The sequence below is a fragment of the Salvelinus sp. IW2-2015 genome, linkage group LG1 (genome assembly GCF_002910315.2).
Source record: "Salvelinus sp. IW2-2015 linkage group LG1, ASM291031v2, whole genome shotgun sequence".
Classification (NCBI taxonomy): Eukaryota; Metazoa; Chordata; class Actinopteri; order Salmoniformes; family Salmonidae; genus Salvelinus; species Salvelinus sp. IW2-2015.
Window position 1 is genome coordinate 3,685,408 of NC_036838.1, and position 23,592 is coordinate 3,708,999.

Below are 23,592 nucleotides of genomic sequence, written 5' to 3' on the forward strand. Positions count from 1 at the left end.
GTGCTCCACCTTCTTCATCCACTCTCTGCTCTCTCTTCCCCTCTCCATTTTTACAATGATTTAATCCTCTGATCCTGCTATTTCCCTCTCTCCTCCATCTCCTCTCCTATCTTCTTTCCCTCTCTCCTTTCCCCCTCTCCTCTCCTCCATCTCCTCTCCCTCTCTCCCCCTCCCCTCTCTCCACCTCTCCCCTCTCCTCTCCCTTCTCTCCTCCATCTCCTCTTCCCCTCCTCTCCTCTCCTCCATCGCCTCTCGCCTTCTCTCTCTCCATCTCCTCTCCTCTACCCCCTCCATCTTCTTTCCCCTCTCCCTCTCCTCCATCTCCTCTCCCTATCTCCCTCCATCTCCTCTCCCCTCTATCTCCCTCCCTCTCCTCCCATCTCCTCTCTCATCTCCCCTTTCTCCCTCTCCTCTCCCCTCCATCTCCTCTCCCCTCTTTCCTCCATCTCCTCTCCCCTCTCCACTCTCTCCTCCAACTCCTCTGCCCTCTCTCCTCCATCTCCTCTCTACTCCTACTCCCTCTCTCTTCCCCTCTTCCCCATCTTCCTGTCCAATGCTCTCCTCCATCCCCTCTCCCCCTCTCGTCCATCTACTCTCCCCTCTCCCCTCTCTCCTCCATCTCCCTCCCACTCCCATCTGCTCTCCCCTCTCTCCTCCATCTTCTCTTCTACTCCTCTCCCCTCTCTTCTTTCCCTCTCTCCTCCATTTCTCCTGCTCCACTCTCCTCCTCCGCCATCCCCCTCTCGCTCTCTCGTCCATCTACTCTCCCATCCTCATCCCAATGTCTCCTCCCATCCCTTCTCCCCTCTCTCCTCATCCTGCTCTCCCCTCTCTCCTCCATCTCCTCTGCCCTCTCTCCTCTGCCCTCTATCCTCCTCTCCCCTACCATCTCCTCTCCCCTCTCTCCTCTCTGCCTCTGCCCTCTCTCTGCCATCTTCCTATCCTCTCTCCTCCATCTCCTCTCCCCTCTCTCTCCCCTCTCCACTCTCTCCCTCCAACTTCCTCTGCCCCTCCTCCTCCATCTCCTCTCTACATCCATCTCCCTCCCCGCTCTTCTTTCCTCTCTCTCCTCCATCTCCCTCTCAATCTCTCTTCCATCCCCTCTCCCCTTTTCGCGTCATTCTACTCTTCCCTCTCCCCTCTCTCCTCCATCCCTCTCCACCTCTCCTTCATCTGCTCTCCCCTCTCTCCTCCATCTCCTCTGCCCTCTCTGTCCTCTCCCTCTATCTCCTCTCCCCTCTATCTCCTCTCCCCTCCATCTCCTCTGCCCTCTCTTCTCCATCTCCTCTCCCCCTCTCTCTCCTTCCTCTCCCCTCTCTTCTCCATCTCCTCTGCCAGTCTCTCCCTTTTCACCTGCTCCCTATCTCCTCTCTCTGTCCCACATSATTTTCTCCTGTCCACMCTCTCTCCCCCATCCTTCCCTTCCCCAGGAGAAAGGTCTAGAGAGTTCCCTCCACCACACCAAGCGTCAATACTCCAGCCAGCTGCAGGGCCTGTCAGAGGTCATCCAAGGCCTGGAGAGCGAGCTGGAGCAGGTGAGGGGCGGCCTGGCCACGCAGCGAGAGCGCCACGGCCAGCTGCTCAATACCAAGATGAGGCTGGAGAAAGAGATCGCCACCTACAGGCGCCTRCTGGAGCGCGAGGAGGGCAGGTGAGGGGGCTAACGGTCACAGACAGGGGCTGTATGGGCCCTCAACAAAAATGTTGCACTAAAAATGAAATAGGATGCCATTTGGGACAGATCCTTGGGCAGRTGTAGCAGAGGAGGTTTGGTGAACTACATGGTGATGAGTAACCTTTCCTGAGATTTGAGATGTGTAACTGTAACCCCCAGAGCAAAAGGCTTTACTCTAGAATGGAGCAGCTGAGTCAGATTCGATTTCTGGTAAATTACACAGACATAGATGCTCACAGATGAATACACACTTACTAAGGGTGAGGTAGCTGATATACAGGTATTACGTTATATTGTGATATTAAACCGTTTCAAGCTACAGGGCATATTCACAGCAATGAGCTGGCAGGTCTTYGTCCAAAACCGTAAACCTGAACTATAAATAAGAACTATAAAGCGATGAGAGGTATAAAATTGCATGACCCGAATGAACTTCTGCATTAAGAATGAAGATGGCTGAAATTAACAGGCAGGATAAGCTTTCGTACAACATTAAAATGTCCAAACAGAAATTGTATCACAGTGAAGTTTTTTTAACGAGACAGTGAAGGAACTTGAAGGTATTTTGCTAGARAAACTTWTTGAGGSCACTATACATTTTAAAGAAAAGGGATCGAAAGTGAAGGTTGTGAATCATTAGTCAGTAGGAGAAAGATGATCTCAGGATCTGTGAGGACATGAGGAAGGGTGGAGACCCTTTTAAGTTGCATGAACTCTCTCCTTTAGTTTGCAAATGAAACGAAATGAAGATGCCCCAGTTGTTTTTAACAGAACATGAAAACGTGCTATAAAAACTCTCCCATGAGCGTCCCACGCCTATAATGATCCATCTTTTGTTTCCCATGCACATTCAGACAGTCAGAACCTCATCAAAAAAGCACCACCTTGTTCTCAAACATTTTCAATTAAATTAAACATCCAAAACCGTCCAAAAGGAGCTTAAAGGATGAAGTTCATTTAAAAAAGGATTCCTCTTATTTTAACCCTTTTGTTTCTCTGTCAAAACAGCTACATTTATGTGTTGTCTTTCTCTTTTGTTGAGGAGTGTGACAGATGACTTTCTTTACTGTTGCAGCTTAAGAAAGCCTTATCTGCATAGAGAATCAAGAATAATTGCAGGTTGAGACAGAGATGTTCTGGCGGTGACTCAATATAATAGCGAAACTGTTGGTTACTGGAAATTCCCCAGACTTGTGCTAATGTACACTGAGTGTAGAAAACATTAAGGACACCTGCTCTTTCCATGACATAGTCWGACCAGGTGAATYCAGGTGAAAACTACGATCTCTTATTGGATGTCACGTGTTAAATCCACTTCAATCAGTGTAGATGAAGGAGAGGAGACCGGTTAAAGAAGGATATTTAAACCTTGAGTGGGGTATGGTAGTAGGTGCCAGGTTTGTGTCAAGAACTGCAATGCTGCTGGGTTTTTCACGCTCAACAGTTTCAAGAATCAAGAATGGTCCACCACCCAAAGGACATCCAGCCAACTTGACACAACTGTGAGGGTGTGCCCTTAATGTTTTGTACACTCAGTGTATTTACCTACATACAGTACAGGCAGACAGACAGCCATGCAGGAAGGCAGACAGGCAGGATGACAGGCAGGTAGACAGACATGCAGGAAGACAGGCAGACAGACAGGCAGGAAGACAGACATGAAGAAAGGCAGGCAGACAGACATACAGGCAGACAGACAGACACATTTCTCTGATTTGTATGTACAGATATAAGACAGTTTTAAACTGCCAGCTGTTCTGTACCAGACATCCCCACATTCACCTCAAGGCGTTCATTCACTCAGATCTTTAATGTTGTTTCCTCTTAACATTTATTAGGGAAGATTCCATTCAATTTACAAGCCTAAAGATAATACTCAATTATCATCACTGAGGCATTCAAAGGCTAGTCACACGAATGTTTTCAAGCACAGACAGTTCACGGCCATTATGTTTGTACATYGCAGATCTGTCCCTCAATTTAGCACACTCACCCCAGCAGGCTCATAATTATGTTTTCATTACCACCTTTTATTTATCTGGGAGGTGCCCGGCATTATCTAGTTTTATGACCATCCAGGTTGAGAAAGATGGCGCTCRATGATGCTTCCTCGATCTTCTCCCAGTCTATTGGATTTATATCTATATTCTCAGAAGATCACAATGCACTTGCTCAACTCAAGATGCCAGGCTCTGTATTGATTCAATCTGCTCTGTCATATCATGATTCGGATGTGCTGACCGCACTATAAGATATCCTTCCGCCACGCAATTTCTTTGAGTGCACAGAAATGGCTATAGTTATCCATCAAATATGTAGACAGCATCTGAGACAGCTGCCGAAGGAGTGTCCCCCCCACACAGATGCCATTGAGTCCYACTCACCATGTTTTCTCATCTATTCACAGGTACCCAGGTGGGCGTAACGGACAGTTCATGGGGCTGCGGCGCTGGAGGGGCCCCAAAAGAGAGCCAGGCCCCATAGGGGAGGAGCCCAAAGAGAATGGAGTGGAGGAGAAYGGCCTCAGTGACCCCGCGGTGACCCCTGAGGAGCCACTGTCCGAGCCCCTGCCTGAGAGACCTCAGCGGTGGTCTGTGACAGAGAACGGCCTGAGGAAGAGCCCTGCACTAACTCTGCATAGGCAACAGAGCCTGGTCATCCTTACAGGTGGGGGACATGGTCAGACACATACACAAACAGAATGGTATACACATATTCGTGTTAATGGTCATATACACACTCGTATACACACAATCAGGCAGGAGTACCATACACACACACATTCAGTATGCTAAATACACTATATATACACATTTGGATATTTCAGCCACACCCATTGCTGACAGGTGTATATAATCAAGCACACAGCCATGCAATCCCCATAGACAAACATTGGCAGTAGAATGGCCTTACTGAAGAGCTCGTGACTTTCAAAGTGGCACCGTCATAGGATGCCACCTTTCCAACAAGTCAGTTCGTCAAATTTCTGAGACTCTTGTGGCTGCCCCGGTCAATTGTAAGTGCTGTTATTGTGAAGTGGAAACGTCTAGGAGCAACAACGGCTCASCCGCGAAGTGGTAGGCAACACAAGCTCACAGAACGGGACCGCCGAGTGYTAAAGCGTATAGCGCATATAAAGCKTATAGCGCATAAAAATCGTCTGACCTCGGTTGCAACACTCACTACCAAGTTCCAAATTGCCTCCGGATGCAACGTCAGCRCAATAACTGTTCGTCGGGAGCTTAATGAAAAGGGTTTCCATGGCCGAGCATCCGCACACAAGCCTAAGATCGCCATGCACAATGCCAAGCGTCGGCTAGAGTGGTGTAAAGCTCGCCGCCATTGGACTCTGTAGCAGCGGAAATGCGTTCTCTGGAGTGAGGAATCCCACTTCACCATCTAGCAGTCCTACAGACGAATCTGGGTTTGGCGGATGCCAGGAGAACGCTACCAGCTCCAATGCGTAGTGCAAACTGTAAAGTTTGGTGGAGGAGGAATAATGGTCTGGGGCTGTTTTTATGGCCCGGGCTAGGACCCKTAGGTCCAGTGAAGGGAAATCTTAACGCTACATTGTTCAATGACATTCTAGACGATTCTGTGCTTCCAACTTTGGGGCAACAGTTTGGGGAAGGCCTTTTTCTGTTCCAGTATGACAAAGCCCCCGTGCACAAAGCGAGGGTCATACAGAAATGGTTTGTCKAGATCGGTGTGGAAGAACTTGACTGGACTGCACAGAGCCCTGACCTCAACCCCATCGAACACCTTTGGGATGAATTGGAACACCGACTGTGAGCCAGGCCTAATCGCCCAACATCCATGCCCGACCTCACTAATGCTCTTGTGGCTGAATGGAAGCAAGTCCCCGCAGCAATGTTACAACATCTAATAGAAAGCTTTCCCAGACGTGTGTAGGCTGTTATAGCAGCAAAGGGGGGACCAACTCCATATTAATGCCCATGATTTTGGAATGAGATGTTCGACGAGCAGGTGTCCACGCACTTTTGGTCATGTAGTGTATGTGTGTGCGACCAATCAAATTTGATTTAATTTGAGTATGTGTTTTGTGTGCAGAGCCAGAGAGAGACAATGATCTGAGGATTTCCACAGTGAAGACCCAGGAGATCTTCCAAGGCAACGTGGTGAGGGAGAGTGCAGAGGGCACTGGTACCGTGGAGTAAGTATTTATCAGACCTAGGGCTGTCGCGGTGACCGTATTACCGCCACACTGGCGGTCACAAGTCATGAGGGCAGTCAAATTCCACATGACCGTTTAGTCACGGTAATTAGGCTTCTCTAAGCTCTGATGCTGCTGATGGTCATTAGTAGCCGACCAAACTTGCTAACTGCCTGGTACTCCGCACTCTATTGTCCCTCTAATCACTCTGACATCAATATAAATGTAATCAAACACTTCATGAGAGCCCACGAGCTCATGTTGCGCAACATTTCTATAGGCTATGCAATTGTGTGAGAAAACAGAGTGATGGCCTCTATTAAAAAGAGGATCCCATCAGCTTTCTATAGGCCTGGCCTACTATATTTATTTCTCAACTTTCCTAATATTAAGCACATTGCTTCTCTTCACAACAGTATAGCCTACCTGGCTGGCATAAAAAAATGTACCACGGGAAAAGCGTCCTCCATTCGTGCACAGATAACATGTGCACAGATAAGTGCACAGATAACATGTATTTTTTCCCCTGCCTCTGTTTTGACACGTGCATAATAATAGTCCATTCTGAATCAAAACAAATTTCACACATACACTAACATTCAAAAGTTTGGGGTCACTTAGAAATGTCCATGTTTTTGAAAGAAAAGCACATATAAACTTGGATTAGCTAACACAACGAGGCATTGGAACACAGGAGTGATGGTTGCTGATAATGGGCCTCTGTATGGCCTATGTAGATATTCCATAAAAAATCTGCCGTTTCCAGGTACAATAGTCATTTACAACATTAACAATGTCTATACTGTATTTCTGATCAATTTGATGTTATTTTAATGAACAAAAAAGTGTTTTTCTTTAAAAAACAAGAACTTTTCTAAGTGACCCCAAACTTTTGAACAGTAGTGTATATTATTTAGTATATGGAAAGACAAGATTAAATCAAGAATAGTCTGATGGGTGACAATATTAGCCTATCACAGAATTATATATCATCACTTGTGAATGATGCCTAGCGTATGGCAAGAAACTATGTCTTTTTTTCATCTTTTTCAAACCATAGTCACACACCTCATGTAGCCTTGCCCATAGGCCTATATTTTGATACGATTTGTATCAAAACTAAAGTGGCCAAATAACTTCCTAAAATGAAGCACATTAATCCACTTTACAAGGGGTATAGAGCCTAACTGGCATACATAAGCAGCGAGTGTGTTTCAAGTTTGGGGAAGATCCTTTTCATCATAAAAATGCACATTAATAATAAAAGCATTACATGCATAATCGCATTTGCGGTCACTTTTGATAATGGTGTTTGCTGTGCTTATAATGTGAAGAAACAGCCTAATAGATTATCAACATTTTAAGCTAAACGTTCTGATCTGTTGCGTCAGCCTCAATGCGTAAAAAAGTTTTTTTGATGCTAGTGGTTGCATTATTTTGGAATCTATCACATCCCACAACTGTCCCAGACTATGTTTGGAATATGTATTTCTTGCACAGAATAGAATATGTCAACATTTGGACAATGGGGGATAGTAGATTCACATAGGCTAGTGCTTTTGCTTGTCGTTAGGCCTAGTCATCTTGTTGGCTGACAAAAAGTAAATATGGACAAGGATAAGGACGTGTGCAGTTGCGTCCCCGATGTGTCTGTCTTCACTTGCAGCCTGTGAGAAAGACCTGATCATGTGATTGAGAGCCATGTAAGTGAGAAGTGCTTCGGAGCACGCAGCACTTAGGGAGAAGGGAATTATAATTATTATACAGTATTTAGCCCAAGGGCACAACGGCCACATAAAGCATGGCTTTTTGTTGCCGTTACGGTGCATTACGGTCACACAAAGGGGATGCCGCCGGGAAATGTTAGGCATTATCAAGTGCCTCAAATTGAATGAGAGACTGATGAAGTGTGTACAGCCTGTGCATAAAAACAAAACAGAGCTCATGCCTTTCAAGCAACTTTTTTCAAATCATCATTAGAGTGGCGTCATGCAGCCTTACAATGTATTATAAATCAAAACRTATAGCCCAACGTTTGTAGAACAACTAAATGTACATTAATAACTCTAAATTAAGCATATAGGAGTACCTATTTCTTTGTTAACCGCTCAACACAGAATAGCTGCATGTGCGCACTCCCTCAAATCGTTTGGAGAAAATATAATTTATATTTTATTCAGCTTTGTTCCATTGTATTCGTCATACTATAAAATAATATAAAATAATGCCATGGAATTCTAAGCAAGTCTTGTCTGCTAAATTAACTAGTGTAGCCCATAGCTATATGGCATAGCCAGATCAGGGTCTAACATAAGGTCAACTCAGAGTTTGCTATTCTGTTCTTGTGAAATAGACAAAATAAATCTTCATATCATGTTTCTTTATACCTGTCTAAAATAAAGAATGGATTTATTGTTAAGGTGTAGGCTATATTACATGGATTTATTAGACTTTTTAAAATGTAGATGTTCCAAAGGTCTGCATCAGTGGCTTGTAAGCTATGTGTGGAAGCCAGCAGAGGCTAAATGTGTTTATGTTAATTAATGGTCAATTACCGTGAGACCGGCAGTTATTTGGTTGACAATCACCGGCTGACAAAATTTCGTCATCACCACATCCCTAATCAGACCTATTAATCGTGATCTTTGACCCAATGTCACCGCCTGCTTCAGTCAGTGTGAAAAGTAATCGTTCCTTAGTGTCAGAGAGTGTCAACTACAATGAAGGGAGCAGGGATGCTTTACTTATGACGTTATTCAAGAGACTATTATGGGATATGTTTACAAACTGTCAAATGAGGTATTCTAAGTATAATTCAGGACAAAGTGTTASCACTTTAGGTAGCAGCTGAACACATCTTTCACATGAACCACCTTTCCCTGTGTATTGTCTTTGTTAGACTAATGATGACACCAATAGTCACACCCAACCACAGGGAAGTACCTCTGCATGCCTAAGCCAGGAGTGATTAACAGCAGTTTATTCAGTTGCGAAATGTGGCATAAATTTGTCATGAGCTCTCGGTCTGGGGGTTGTTGGGAATCTTTTTCATTGAGAGACATTCCTTAATGAGCTCCATTAGATGTGGAGACAAGAGGGAGCGGCGTCTGTCATTCCTAAATTMTTTGTGCACACATCTGGTGTTAAAACCACACACCGTACCAACYGGGATGGGCCGGGATGGCCGCATACATATTTTTGCTTTCAGAGTCTTCGTCGCCCAGTTGTTTTACTAACCGTGTCATCTCGTAACTTTCCTTGACTCTGAATTAGATCATTATCACAATTAACTGTTAACGAGGTATGTACAATCCTTGTGTGTGTTTGGGAAGGGTTCTCTGACTTATACCTATACCTGTAAAAGTCCCACCCATACAATCATATAGGACTAATCATCAGTTAGAGATACCGTATTACAATTTACCCCAGGTTTACTGTGGCCAGGGTACAACTCACAACACCAGCTTTGTAAAGGATGGTTTGTTTGATTGTTTATATACATGTAGTCTACATGTCTAGTTGTAGTCTAGCATCTATTGCATTTTAAAACCGAACCCATTGTTTCCCCAACCATTGTTTCCCCCCCCCCCCAGGACGGACAGGATTGACAAGGTGATTAAGCAGTGGGAGGGCTCCTTCTTCAAGGGGAACCCCAAGCTGCGGAAGAAGTCGGTGTCGCTACGATTCGACCTGCACATGGCGGCGGCGGATGAGGGCTGCGCCCAGACCAAGCAGGACAGCCTGCCTGACGTGGAGGTCCGCCTGGTGATGAAGAGGTCCCGCAGTATCCCCACCATCGCGGCAAATGTCGAGGCAACAGTATAGTCGAGGCAACAGTACACCTATCATTGATAGGTGATATCATCATTGAATTGCCTCCCTCATAAATGTTGTGATCTGGCAACAGCATCCCTACCCTTGACTGTGATATCACCATGAGATCAGCATTGCTTCCCATTGACCTAGGTTGAAGATGGGAAGGTTAAGACAATGAAGTAATTCCATGCGGAAGCTTTCGAAAATATGGGACCGACCAGCTCCATTAATAACTATTAGCGCCATTGCTAACTAGCAATGCTGGTGTTATGAATTGCAAAGAGTTATGAAATATTATAAACTGGGTGGTTCGAGCCCTGAATGCTGATTGGCTGACAGCTGKGGTATATCAGACCATACACCACGGCTATGACAAAACATTTGTTTTTACTGCTCTAATTATGTTGGCAACCAGTTTATAATAGCAATAAGGCACCTCAGGATTTGTGGTATATGGCCAATATACCATGGCTAAGGGCTGTGTGCAGTCACTCCGCATTGCGCATAAGAACAGCCCTCAGCTGCGGTATATTGGCCATACACCACAYCTCCTCGGGCCTTATTGCTTAATTAGAATCCTCTTGTATTAACCTGTATATTTTKAACCTAGCCATTGACCAGAGTGGTATTGTCATGTCATCAAAGCTCCTGCAACTCCACTATCACCCACAATCATCATTGTGACATCAGCATTACCAGCAGCCATTTTGCAACCCCCATGACCAAACCATCCTGGTGACATCCATACAAAACCACATACATGAGAGGTTAATGTGTGATTCAGAAAAGTGAATGCCATTAATTTGATATATCAGCATTTCTCAATCATGTATAAAAGTAGAAAGTCATATTGCCTACTTATGATTTTGCCATCAAGGTAAATGTGACAACATGCCATGTTAAAGAGATTTCCCCTGTGGTCAATAATACATCATACCAGTGTATAATACTCACTGTTGTCACCACATTTAACAAATGTATAATCCAACCATCCCTCAGTAACAACTAACAATTTATACAGGTGGTGAAAAATATAAACATGGAAAAAGGCTGAGCCATCAGAGTTGTATGTGGCATTCTACTGTGGACTATTTAAGGSTGGTTATTTTCTTCTCAATTCGCTGTGTGTAAAATGCTAATGGTTTTGCTATGCTGTCATGGATCAACCCAGCACTGAGAGTTTGCCTATGGCTGAAACCTGCTTTTTCCTTATAATGATGTAAATTAACTGTAGTCTATATATTATCTATATATGGACAATATGGCCACAGTCAAAACAAAGCAACGAAGATAGACATGTACAGTAAAAAAAAATAGCTATTTATTTCCCCCATACTGCTCACTGTGACCCGAAATTGCAGTGAKGCTTCTTCCTGGAGAGCAACCCTCMTGTAGGTTTTCATTTCAACCCCAGTTGTAACTAACCTGATTCAGTTTATCAACCAGATAATTATTAGAATCAGGTGCGCTAGAATAGGATAGGCGCGAAAACCTACAGGACGGYAGGTCTCCAAAAATTGGAGAGCCCTGTTCTAATCTAACCCTGCCACTTGTATCGCAGAGATATACCCTGATTTAGCCAGCAGGGGGCGGTATTTGTAAATAGTTGCTTTACAGTATCCTGAATGCTTTATTTTGGTGTTGTTGTGTCGTATACATAATATCTATATGACTGATTACACTCTATAAGACAATATCTTTATTTAATTTTTTTGCTATGTTTTTGAGTTGGCACCAAATATATGATGTGAAAATAATACCATTGTGCATTGCAGTTGGGTCCCTCCTGTGTACAAATGTTAAAAACAATTATCTTCTTTGCAGTTCTTCATGCGCTTGATTTGCTCTGCTTCGTGGAGTACTTGGGACTAAATCTTCTTTTCGTTTTTGGGGCTCTTTAACATTAGAATGAAGAATTATGCTTTTATCTAACAATGTATTCATTTAAATAAAACACCAAAAACGCTGTCTTTAGTAGTTTTTTTTATCAATATAGAATAGTATATTTCTCTAGTCATGGGTTTTGTACAAATGCTGCGAATTTTTCAGATAATGTATTTCCACAGAGTCAGATTATTTTATGTATTTCCAGAATATTTCATGTATTTGGCAGGTATGTGTTTTGGATATAGGTGCAGCCTGCAGGGATATTAAAGATCCATTAMAGGCCAAGACACAAACACTCTTGTCACTTTAAGTTTATTACTATCCTAAATATCAAATAAATATGACAAAATATGAAATAGATACGTTTTGTATTTAATACACAAGAATATACAACATCTGAGAAAATAGATATGATAAAGTTAGTGCAGGAAAAAATATAATTCTTGTCRTGAAGCATAGCAATAGGCTATACATAATCAAATTACCCATATTAGGGCCGAATTCTAACTTGCATGCCCATAACTCGCATTTTCTCATGCATTAGTGTAAATGGGAGAGTTGGGCCAAAATGCAAGTGACATGGATCTCAAGTTAGAATTTGTCCCTGAGAGGATATCTCTACTTATCTAATGAACCTCTAGTGCTTTTCAACCTCGTTATGATAACTACTACAGATTTATWTCACAATTTCCTGTAGAAATTAAGATAGCTCCAGTTACTGTGCCCTCCACATAACCAGGGGGTGACTATTAAATAAGGTACTGATCTAYAGTTCATCAGCAGTGTACTTTGTGGAACCCTTTCCATCCAAACTATAAAATGTTATAGCTTGCAACATCTATGACCTATCGATTTTGAAATCTACAGTATCTTCCTACCTTGTATGAAATTAATTGGGGTACCACATTTTTATGAACGGACACCACAGTCTTAGCTTTGGTGGAAATAAAGCTTTTTGGCCTCAGTGGGTCATCAGATCTGCAACATGCTACAGGAATCCCTGTTACGTGTCTTTATGACACATCAGAGTATCTGTATCAGGTCTGGCTCTGGGCGCCCTCGTTGACGGAAGTGACTTAAAGGGTTTCCGGCATTCAGTCTGGTGATATTGTCTTATCTCACCTTCCCAAACTGGACAGAGTGAGGTTATGGTTTGAAAATGATGCCCTGTGTCAACTCAATGGTCGGATTACAGGGCTGAAGAGGGTCGTATTCTGCGAAGACGTGGCACACATTCTCCATACCCGCTTCAGTGCCCTTTGCCACTATACCAAATATCCTGGAGGGGRGAAAAATAATMAAAGTTGGATATTTGCCTACATCGTTGTTAGCTTTCCTTCACAAAATCATACCTATTATAAAATGCGCATATGCATGCTGAAGCTATCTAATAATGAAGAACATTACCTTGCTGGTTTGGAACTCTTGTGCCACCTGCGAAGATAAGTGGTAGAATTTAGAGATTAAAACRATGTTTAAAATGGACAGGGAAACARTCCAATCAGAGTKGACTTTATTTCTGATTTGTAGGCCCAGAGTTTTTCCTGACAACATGACCTTACCAGGAAAAACTCAGGGCCCTTMAAAACAAGCTTTTGAAAGAATCAACTCACAGTCTCTTGTCTGGATCTTCACCACTGTAGCTGAGCAGGTGTGCAGGGTAATGACGTCTGAAGAAGAGTCTAATGGGAACACACACATTCATCAGATTTCATTTAATCAAGAAAGGTCTTACAAGTCATTACCATAATTTGATCATCGTTAAATGCTCAAAAGAAAATGTAATTCMGAAAAATTCCATATTTTTCTTACTTTCTCTGGATGTCTGTCAAAGTGACACCTTTGGGTGACACCTTCAGGTTGACTATGGTGGGTGTGATGGTGCCCTGGGCCATCGTGAAGGTGGAGGACACAGCCTTTTGTACAGCACACGGCCCTGTCAACATCTCAGTGGGGATAGCACTCAGGTAGAGGAAATTGCAAGCTAGGGAGAAGACAAGGAAGATCATTAATTCATTTGAGAGAAGAGAAACCAGTGTGATGCTTTTTATCACAGCTGTCTACTGCGGCATGTAGGACAGGAGGACAACCACTACATTGCACTGCAGATTTCTACACTTACCAGTCATTTCCTAAATATTATAGGAGTCCAAATGCTGTGTGCAATGTAGCCTACTGTGACTGTTTATAATGTAGCGTCAATTATTTAATGCAAGAAGTTGTGACATTGTTGAAGCTTGTGTTGCACTCCACGTTAAGCAGATTCTTAATTAATAAGCAGGTGAGGAGTTTTGTATGAGAGGCAATGAGAGTGTTGAATTTAGTCAAGATAAACATTAATTGCTATTTTGATACGTGAGGCTTATTTGATCAAATATAAGTTTCATAACGTTTAGGTTGTTACGAGTGTACTGATATAAGTGTGATTCMCGTGACATCCTGGCAACTTTGAGAAAACTTTATAGAGTTGTCCCTGTTGAAATTCGAGACGGTCTATGCATATTGAGGCGAGCATAGAATCTCACTCTCCATTGAACACAGGCGGTTGACGTCAATACCCCTCATCGAATATTCAAAATAATTTTTAAATAACTAAGTGTATCCACCAATCCAAATAGAGGATTAGGTGGGAACTTGACAGCACGCCATTCCGCTCTGTGGACAACGAATTCATTGTTGAGCAGTAGACATAGGTATTTCGTCAATATCGTGCTTCTACACCTACATTGCTTGCTGTTTGGGGTTTTAGGCTGRGTTTCTGTACAGCACTTTGAGATATCAGCTGATGTAAGAAGGGATTTATAAATAAATTTGATTTGATGATATACACATTTCTGGCTGTATCAAGAATACYGCCATGATCCAGATAATTAGCGGGAGTCGCGAGAGGTCAGGTGGTCACCTCACCTGTGAGCTTTCTTGGCATGCACCGCTTGGGAATCCCTAAAAAACATGCCACTTCGATTCAAGTGACTTTTTTAGCAGGTTAGAAAGCATTTTCGCTAACCCTAACCTACTACACCAAAGTCGGAGCTGTATCAAAGTGGCGTGTATTTAGGGAATCTCTGCACGGCTTACCTGAAGATGCCGTTCGCTAACTTTGTAAACATTTMAATATGTTCCTTAAGTATATTACGGGGAAAATAACAGTTGAACTGTAACAAGTTCAAGATAAACAATGCAGAAATGTTTACCCTATATGGGAAAAGATTGCAGTATAACTGCAGTATGCTGCAATTCTTTCTTMCAAAATACCACAGTCAACTGCATTTACTGTTCTTTTACTGCAGTTTCAAAACGGCAGTATTTATTGTAAGGGCCAGTTTACTCAGGTAAGCCATTAACAGATAATTAGCTAATATTACAATGAAACGCTGGCTACTATAGCTAGCTAGCTTGGACTATTTCTTTAGGCAGTCACCATTAAGGCCTACCAAACTTGTTCATGAAATGATGTTGCATGTTATTCTTTAGAGACAGAATAATATAAAACTAGCTAGCTGATTGGCAAATTGATACCACAACTAGATAACCTAATGATGAATACTGGGGGCACAATTCTCACCAGTCTTGGTCTTGTCTTCTGGTGCTGACCTGTCAGTTGTTCCCTCCTGTCCTTTGTTCAGATCTGTAGACCAAACAGATACCATTTAATTGCCTGGTTTTATTAATAAAAAGGTTGTCTTATATGTGGAATATGCGATTATTCACATCATCATACAATTTATGTAAACATCATGTGGCTTGTTGCCTAATAGATTTAGGCTATTTGTTAAATTATTATAGCATACCATGTGACTGGAGCAGAAGTTTGCAGGGTAGGGCATATGCAGTGATGGTGTGTTGGAAGACCAGGGCAGACAGACTACCTGCAAGGGGATACAAAACACAGTCCTGTTGTTTTGACTAAAAGTGGTTGAATATACATATCAAATGATAAAGTATTAATGTTGTTTCAAGGAATGTCCACAAGAGGGCGTGGGTGATCTTTCTGAGTCATGGCATTACATCCATGCATCAGAGTAGCCTTGATGATCCAAGGCAACAGCAAAGCAACCTCAACATCACAAATGTGTTTGAGATCTACATAGATTATCACAATCAGACTCAACTGTTGTTTTTCTATAGTGTGATTGTTTGATTTGCGGTACAGCCAATATAAATCTAATCTACTTTCTTTCTTACAGGACATAGGATAGAAGCCCACATCTCTCCAAACCCTGAAAAGCAATCAGCTCCATCCCCCTGCCTCACAGTTTTCAGGACACCGACCAGACATGGCTGACTCAAGTCTTGTGATTCATGCTTCTCCTAAACCAGGGTGTGGGCCTTTTGTCAAGATTGACAGATTGTTCATTCATGGTAAACAAAGAAGTATGGGATTGATAGATTGTCACACTATGAATGAACAAAGTTGACTTCTTACCGAAGTATGGTTCCTGTGAGGAGCCCTTGATACGGACGCCCTTGGCCGACGATTCAATGAGAAAGTGCCTCACGAGCTCTGAGCTGCCCTCCGCTACAATGAAGAAGCCAAGAGTCAGTAAAAGAGACAAGGCAGATAGGCAGTGTAGTATTTACTGTGAATGAATCTGATATGAGATATGACAGTTAGACAACATACGGACAGATGCCTTTGATTCTACTGTGACTGTGGTATTGTTGATGATGTGGTGTTGTGATAATAGTATAATATTGATAATAGTTACTGTTGATATAAGAAGCCAGGATTTAAACACTATAATAACATTCTGGTAATTAAATGCTATGGAGTGTTTGCACTGCCACAGAGGTAGACATTATGAGTAATGAGCRGATAAACACAGACAGACAGACATGCCCACTCAAGTCAGCAGCAGAGAGAGTTAGGTAAGTCCTACCAGGTCTTTTCAAGACACACTGGTTTTGATCGTGTGCTTTAGTTGTGTATACTCTGTTTATAGGACTGTGTGTGTGTGTGTGTGTGGTTATTCTGAGTAGCAGTGTTGAATGGTGAGAAGGACTTCAGGATTGTTTACCTGGTTGGCCAGTAGGGGATATATTGATGGGCACCTGGTCCACCTTCATAGCCAGCCCRAAGGAGCCTCTGAAGGAYGTGCTGTCTCTCACCACGAAGGTCCCCGGCTCCTTATCTATCACTATGGCCTCAGCTACAATCACACAGGTACCACAGATACAGCTCAGACAGTGCAGAGGTATCCCCACAGAGTCACCATTGTTTGTCATTGTTGTAGACCGAGTATTAATAAAATCATTCATTTTAGTCTAAGATAAGTTTTGGTTTTCTGTTTAAACATACATTCGCTTTGCGTCTTTAACTTAATATAGGACATAAAATGCAACAATGTACATACAGTTGTGGCCAAATATATTGGCTCCCCATTTCTTCTCAAAATGCTTACCCTGAACTCTGTTGATGTGTGGGCGGAACCAGAACTGAGAAGTGTCCATGACAAACTTCATGGAGTGCTGGTTGCCTTGGAAATGGCCTTGGAAAGCTAAGGGACCATGAAAATKAAATGCACATTATTTTATTATTGAATACGCACAAACCTTTTCCCAGCAGAGGGCACTGGACAGAGATTTTAGATTTTAAACAGATTGACGAGGATCATCATCATCAGGACTCACAGTGAGAGGGAGATGGCGACGATGGCCTGGAGCTGTGTCTCTGCTTGATCTGTACGCCTGGGACCATTGCCTCTGGAGGTGACTGGGGGCTGAGCTCCCGCTCTGGAGCTCCGTTGACCAACACCACAGGGATGTCTGTCAGTGAACCGGCCAGGGAGGCAGGGCTGCTGTGAGGGCTGCTGTGGATCCCCTGGAAGTGGCCGAGTGGTGATGGGCCGGTCGGCAAAGGCTTGTTGGTGAACGGCCTGGTCGAGGACCTGGACACGTCGCTGAAGGAGCTGGATGTGCGGTAGAGGAGGACAGACTCGGGGCTGTCGCCTTCACTGTCACTGAGCAATGACTGATAGCTGTGGAAGAGAGATGAGTTGAAGAGAAGATGTTTACGGCACTGTGGAGTCCAGACAGGGGATTGGTAGAACTTTCAAGTGTCAAGCTGTGACAACACCAGTTAGTGTTGCTCTATGGAGTCAAGGCTGGTCTAACTTGCCATTATCTTTGCATAAAACTAAGATATTAAAGTAATTTCCAAAAGCATGTATTAACAGAGTGTGAAGGGGTCTGACCTGCCCATCATGTAACTGGTTTCTGAGCCGGGCGACGTGGAGAGCATCGAGACGGCACTGTTCCTGTGAGAGTGTGACATGCGCAGGGTAACCGGGGATGAACACATGCCCACATCGCCTCCCTGCATTGAGGGCAGCCGCCGGCGAACAACACTTCCACACGGCAGTGGGGGGCGAGAGGAGGCATCAGAGAACACCAGGGAGCTTTGGGGGCTGCACCTGGAGCCAGRAGCAGAGGACAGTGGGATGGGAATGCTGCAGGAGGGGGAGACGGAGGAGAAGGAGGTGGAGATGTTCCTTGGAGAACAGCTTCTGGGGACCAGCACACAGTTGGAGACGTCTTCATCTGGAGAGAAGTCATCTGGAGAGGAGAGAGGGAGTACSCCAGAGGAAGTTGGAGCAAATGGTGCTAAATATCGAATAGATAAAGGGATTGGAAAACCTAATAGGTCTATGCAATTTCTTATATCGTTAATGTTGTGTTATCTGAGAGGAGAGAAAGAACATCCAAGAGAAGCGTGAGAAAGGAATGTTCAGTGGCTTAACCAGTGAATGAACTGAAGTTCCCTTTTCGGCAAGCAATACGTCACACAATTCGTGGTATTTGTTCTCCTATACAGTCACTTACGAGAAGTGATCACACATATTTAAAATTGGAGGTCTTAAACGTTTCCTTCCCCATAATATGAATGAGAAGTGTTGAAATAGTCTTCTTATGATCAAAAATCATATCCATTGCGTGCCGTTACAGATAAAATGTATCGCCTTTTCAAGACCCACATACTCTACAGTCAGAGCAGATTGTGGAGACTCGTTTAATCTCATACGTGTACTCACTCATACATCCCATTCCTTTCCCTTCTATGGCTGTGTGTCTGTATTAGATGGGCGTGGCTTTATTATGTCAATACTACACTGAGTATACCAACATTTAGAACACCTTCCTAATATTGAGTTACACCCCCCTTTTGCCCACAGAACAGCTTTAATTCGTCAGGGCATGGACTACAAGGCATTGAAAGCATTCCACATGGATGCTGGCCCATGTTGACTCCAATGCTTCCCACAGTTGTGTCAAGTTGGCTGGATGTCCTTTGGGTGGTGGACCATTCTTAACCAGTGCCATCGATAAGGGATCATAGCTTTCATCTGGATTCACCTGGTCAGTCTATGTCATGGAAAGAGCAGGTGTTCGTAATGTTTTGTATACTCAGTGTATACCACACAAGTGTTTTCCTGGGAGGCTAAAGACAGAAGGTTGAAATTCCTCCACGTCATGCAGGCTTTTACTTGTTCAAGTGAGTCCCAACCCTCCCTATTCAAATACACCAAGCAAACACTGTGTTCCTGCTGTGAGGGTGAGAATGCAGTACTTTGCCATGGAGAATTTCCTAGATAAGTTTCAACTTGTCCCCCAAAAATTCTGTCTGACTGTATGATCTACCCGCCTGTCAGTAACGGCGGGAACCTATTGAAATAGATGAGTCTGTTGCCCCATGCCACTGAGGTGAGGTGTCCTGTGGTCAGGGTGAGTGAGACGGGCGGGTCACTGTTATGTAGTGACGAGAGTTAACGTGGAACGGTGACAAGTACTAAGGGGGATATCCATTGATGAGTAGGTAGTAACAGTAAATATATCCATCACAATTACTGTGACCTCATTCAGTACATCCCACGCCATTTGTTCTTTGGTTGTCTAAGAATGAATAMTTCTATATATGWAATTGTGCTCACTTCTGTTTTTCAGTTCAGACCATGTCAGACAGTGACTGTTAAAGGTTGACTGTATTTAAAGCACCACTGTGTGTCTGCCTCAGATGTTCTGGGTGTGGTATGTTTTTTTGTCTGGGCAGTAACCCCAGACAAATGTACTCTATTTTGTAACATTAAACTGATGTGAAATTATGGGTGGATTTTTACATAGCCCCGGGCCATGGGTACATGAATGGGGCACAATGGGAGTTGTTATTCAAGGTTCTCAGGCTTGGTCTCCAGCCAAYGTAACTGCAGATGTTTCTAGCCATGTTTTACGATGGAAAAGTACCCTAGGTCTAAACTCCTTCATTGACTAAGTTTGACATTTTTCTATGTTCAAAACTGTTGAGTTGAATGACCGAAAGTAATTCAGTAGGCGCAGGCCTCCTGACAGGTCTACGTAGAAATATCAATAACAAAAATATATATGTAGATAAACTACAGTTTAAATAAAGCATGTGAGCTTGTACTGAAAGAAAGTAAATAGGCCTAGCCTATATTACAGCATATGAATAAYTATTGGGCTCTATATGCCCTCTCACTCATTGTCCTACCTGTGTGAAGGCTGCTGGACTGGGACCTYTTGTTGAAGTGCATGGGCTCAAACGTGGGGTCCAGTTCCAGAATGAGCTGGTTCAGGTTATCTAGGGAGATGTCCAGGTCATCCTGTTCACTGCAACTCCCGTTGGGGTCCATCATGGCGCTCGGACTGCACCCCAGAGCCGCCTCATGAGCGGAGCCCAGGCAGGTACTCTGACCCACCCTCAGAATGTGATTGGGTATTATGTGGGACATGACTCCAACTATAGGCATCACGTAATTCTCTGAAACAGACACACCAGTAGGATTAACTCACTCTAATATATCTATTGCTCTAAATATCATTCTTAGTACATATTGTGTAAATTCATCCGGTGCATATACAGTACCAGTCAAAAGTTTGGACACACCTACTCATTCAAGGGTTTTTCTTTATTTTTTACTATTTTTGTACATTGTAGGGTAATAGTGAAGACATCAAAACTATGAAATAACACATAGAATCATGTAGTAACCAATAAAGTGTAACATTTATTTTATATTTTAGTTTCTTCAAAGTAGCCACCCTTTTCCTTGATGACAGCTTTGCACACTTGGCATTCTCTCAACCAGATTCAGCTGGAATGCTTTTTTTTTTTGTGGAAAGAAATTCCACTAATTAACTTTTAACAAGGCACACCTGTTAATTGAAATGCATTCCAGGTGACTACCTCATGAAGCTGGTTAATAGAATGCCAAGAGTGTGCAAAGCTGTCATCAAGGCAAACGGTGGCTACTTTGAAGAATCGCAAATAAAAATATATTTTGATTTGTTTAACACTTTTTTTGGTTTCATATGTGTTATTTCATAGTTTGGATGTCTTCACTACTGTTCTACAATGTAGAAAATAGTAAAAATAAAGCAAACCCCTGGAATGAGTAGGTGCTTCCAAACTTTTGACTGGTACTGTACATATAGATTGAATTTGGATTACTGTTACAGTGCTTTTTGAGTTGTTATTTGGTTTCGTTCCCACGTCCCATATTAAACTTTGATTTGATTAGCATAGGCGAGATCACTAACATTGGTGTGTCAATGGGATGAATGGCGGATATTACACTGTGTCCAAACTGACCTAAATAGGACAGCTGTGCCTACCCTACACTTGACCCTTGCTACTGTACAAGTTATATTTACACTTTGCTAAAATGTACATGTATGTATACAAATCTCCATTACAGATCAAATGTTTAGTAACCCACCAGGGAACATTTATTAAAACTGTCTTGTTGTAAGGAACGTAATTTCAACCAGAGTTGCCTACTAGGTAAAAGCTGTCAGTTAGAGGACATTGCAATTCAACAGAACCCAAGTAGAAGGCTCAGTACTACAAGTTCAGATATTGTAGATGATTTACGCGTTTGTTTTATGATTCACATCATATTGCTTTTTCATTGGATTCACACACATTGTTATCGTGACACAATGTTATCTTGAGTGAATTAAGTTCAAATATCACTCTTCCACATTGTGTGAACTCCACCCAGCCKTTCCCAGTCTCAATAGACCTGCAGCTGTCCCGTGAACTATACGAACCTTCCACAAACTTTCATTGTATTGTTGATAGTATTGTCAACAAAGGTCAACTCTTTGTGAACCCAGTGAAAGGAGCTGCATCTAAATATGAGTAATACTTAATTATATGAGACCTGTTTACTGTTGGCTTAACAGCTACTGGCGATTAACAAATACTCATATCCTTCTCTTCAGGTTTTCTGCCTACCAGTTGCTTACCAATACTGTGGTTAACTTTACAGCATCACATATGCAAGAGTATAGGTAAGGGCCATAGTAATTTTGAAAGTTACATATTTGACCTAGAAGTATGACGCAATCGCTTGAGAAAGTGTAAGGTTTGCTTACAGTGATAGTTGAGGGGATAAAGGAAGCAGTCAGAGGAAGGGTGTGGAGTGTATAAGAGGGAGATAGAATCTACCCCCTCCTCCCCCTCGTCTCAGACAGGGCAAGGCACCCAGTGAGTCACAGGGCCAGAGGGAGTCGCCATGACAACACAACCCTTGTTGACCCCCCAACACTTCCATTGCTGATACAGCAATCAGAGACCATACGTTTTCTATCCTGATTTACCACTGGTATTTACAGCAATTAAAAGATGTGCAGACGTTACATCTAAGAACTGCTTCCTATTTTATTTTTATTTATCCTTTATTAAACTAGGCAAATCAGTTAAGAACAAATTCTTATTTACAATGAAGGGCTACCCCAGCCAAACCCTTCCCTAACCCAGACGATGCTGGGCCAATTGTGCGCTCGGGAGGCCCTATAAAGACCCCTTTAGTGTTGCTGTAGTGTACAGTAGCCTACTATTTCCATATTCCAGACAGAGTGAGGAAAGTTGATGCCTGAGGCTCACTGTTATGTGACACACTTCAACATCGTTCTATCAGCCTTGGGGGCAACACGTACTGTAGTTGCAGTAGCATGAGGTTGTAGCATTAGATTGCGTCCCTGCGAAGGAYGTCCAATCTCTATGTGCAGGTAGCGTGTGCATGAGGTCCTGACCCACCTTCACCACAATATACTTATAAGAATAATAGATATGTCTATTACTGAAAAATCACTACCCTAACATTTGGAAAGACACAATTATCTATCCTTGATGAATACAGTACTAATGTTTTATGATACTTGTTTGCATAAATCMATTTTTTTCTCCAAAGTGTAACAACAGAAGTATAAGTAAACACAGTATACATATTCTAATTAAATGCATTCTTAATCTCCGTCACGTATGAGATTCTGTATACTGAAATATAGTTGAGGTATCTTACCTGTTTTTGCTGTTCTCTTGTCCTCAATGTCTAAGGAAAGGGGTTGTCTATATCCCTGAGGTTTCAAAGTAAATTAATCCAAGAGTAGAATGCTTTTATTGATAGCTCCCRACTCCTCCTACTGTCATCCAGTCAGCCMACTGTTTCACACGCCCTTGCTTGCAGCTCTAATATTCTGGGTTAGGTCTGATGATGTCATCAGTTGTAGGATATTAATTTGAGGCAGAAACAGGAATTATTCATTATTATGAGGAATATAATTCATGGAGATTTTGAATTTTCTAAGTGGATTTTACAGATCTAACTAGAATGAGTGACATTTAAAGGATGGGTAGTGTTCTAGAGAACACATTCGTGAAGAGGGCACGAGTGTAACCCATGTCTTTTGCTGTATTTTTTTGTGCAAATTTTGCACTCAGAGATACAGTAAATTGGCCAACTTCCATAAGCTATACATTTTATGTTGAAAGCCAATAAATGTTCTATAAAACTTTATTTTGAATGATCCATGTCTTACAATTGCTCTCCATGTCTTTTAGCATCTGTAAAACAAAATGCTGTGGAATCAATAAAAGCTTATCTTATCACTATTACAGTTGTTAGAAAGGAGTATTAGGTAACTTTCAGAAAGGATGTAAAGGGATAACCCCTTTCTTACAAACAATAGCCTATTGTCATTTACATTTCTGGGGAACCGAGTCATTTGCTTTTCTGGGGAA

At 42.7% G+C, this 23,592-nt stretch overlaps 2 protein-coding genes across 3 annotated transcripts; one reads left to right on the forward strand and one right to left on the reverse strand.

Moving 5' to 3' along the window:
- The first annotated feature begins 553 nt into the window (after positions 1 to 553).
- LOC111972749 (keratin-like protein KRT222) lies at positions 554 to 11,633 on the forward strand. Its single transcript, XM_070448122.1, has 5 exons — positions 554 to 583; positions 1,431 to 1,651; positions 4,083 to 4,342; positions 5,747 to 5,849; positions 9,443 to 11,633. Exons 1-5 carry the CDS (start codon positions 554 to 556, stop codon positions 9,672 to 9,674), a joined length of 846 nt encoding a protein of 281 aa, XP_070304223.1. The 3' UTR covers positions 9,675 to 11,633.
- Positions 11,634 to 11,903: 270 nt separating this feature from the next.
- On the reverse strand, positions 11,904 to 23,000 carry LOC111982699 (tensin-4). Of its 2 annotated transcripts, none has more exons than XM_024014393.2 (13): positions 22,874 to 23,000; positions 20,056 to 20,325; positions 17,747 to 18,092; positions 17,184 to 17,530; positions 16,955 to 17,050; positions 16,571 to 16,702; positions 15,979 to 16,071; positions 15,344 to 15,421; positions 15,118 to 15,180; positions 13,365 to 13,536; positions 13,166 to 13,234; positions 12,960 to 12,986; positions 11,904 to 12,831 (listed from the first exon to the last, which is right to left on the reverse strand). In XM_024014393.2, the coding sequence occupies exons 2-13, from the start codon at positions 20,312 to 20,314 to the stop codon at positions 12,699 to 12,701; spliced, it is 1,815 nt and encodes a 604-aa protein (XP_023870161.1). In that variant the 5' UTR covers positions 20,315 to 20,325; positions 22,874 to 23,000; the 3' UTR covers positions 11,904 to 12,698. The 2 variants fall into 2 exon arrangements, with proteins under 2 accessions (XP_023870161.1, XP_023870103.1); XM_024014335.2 differs by having other exon boundaries at positions 17,747 to 18,107.
- Between the last annotated feature and the right edge of the window lie 592 nt (positions 23,001 to 23,592).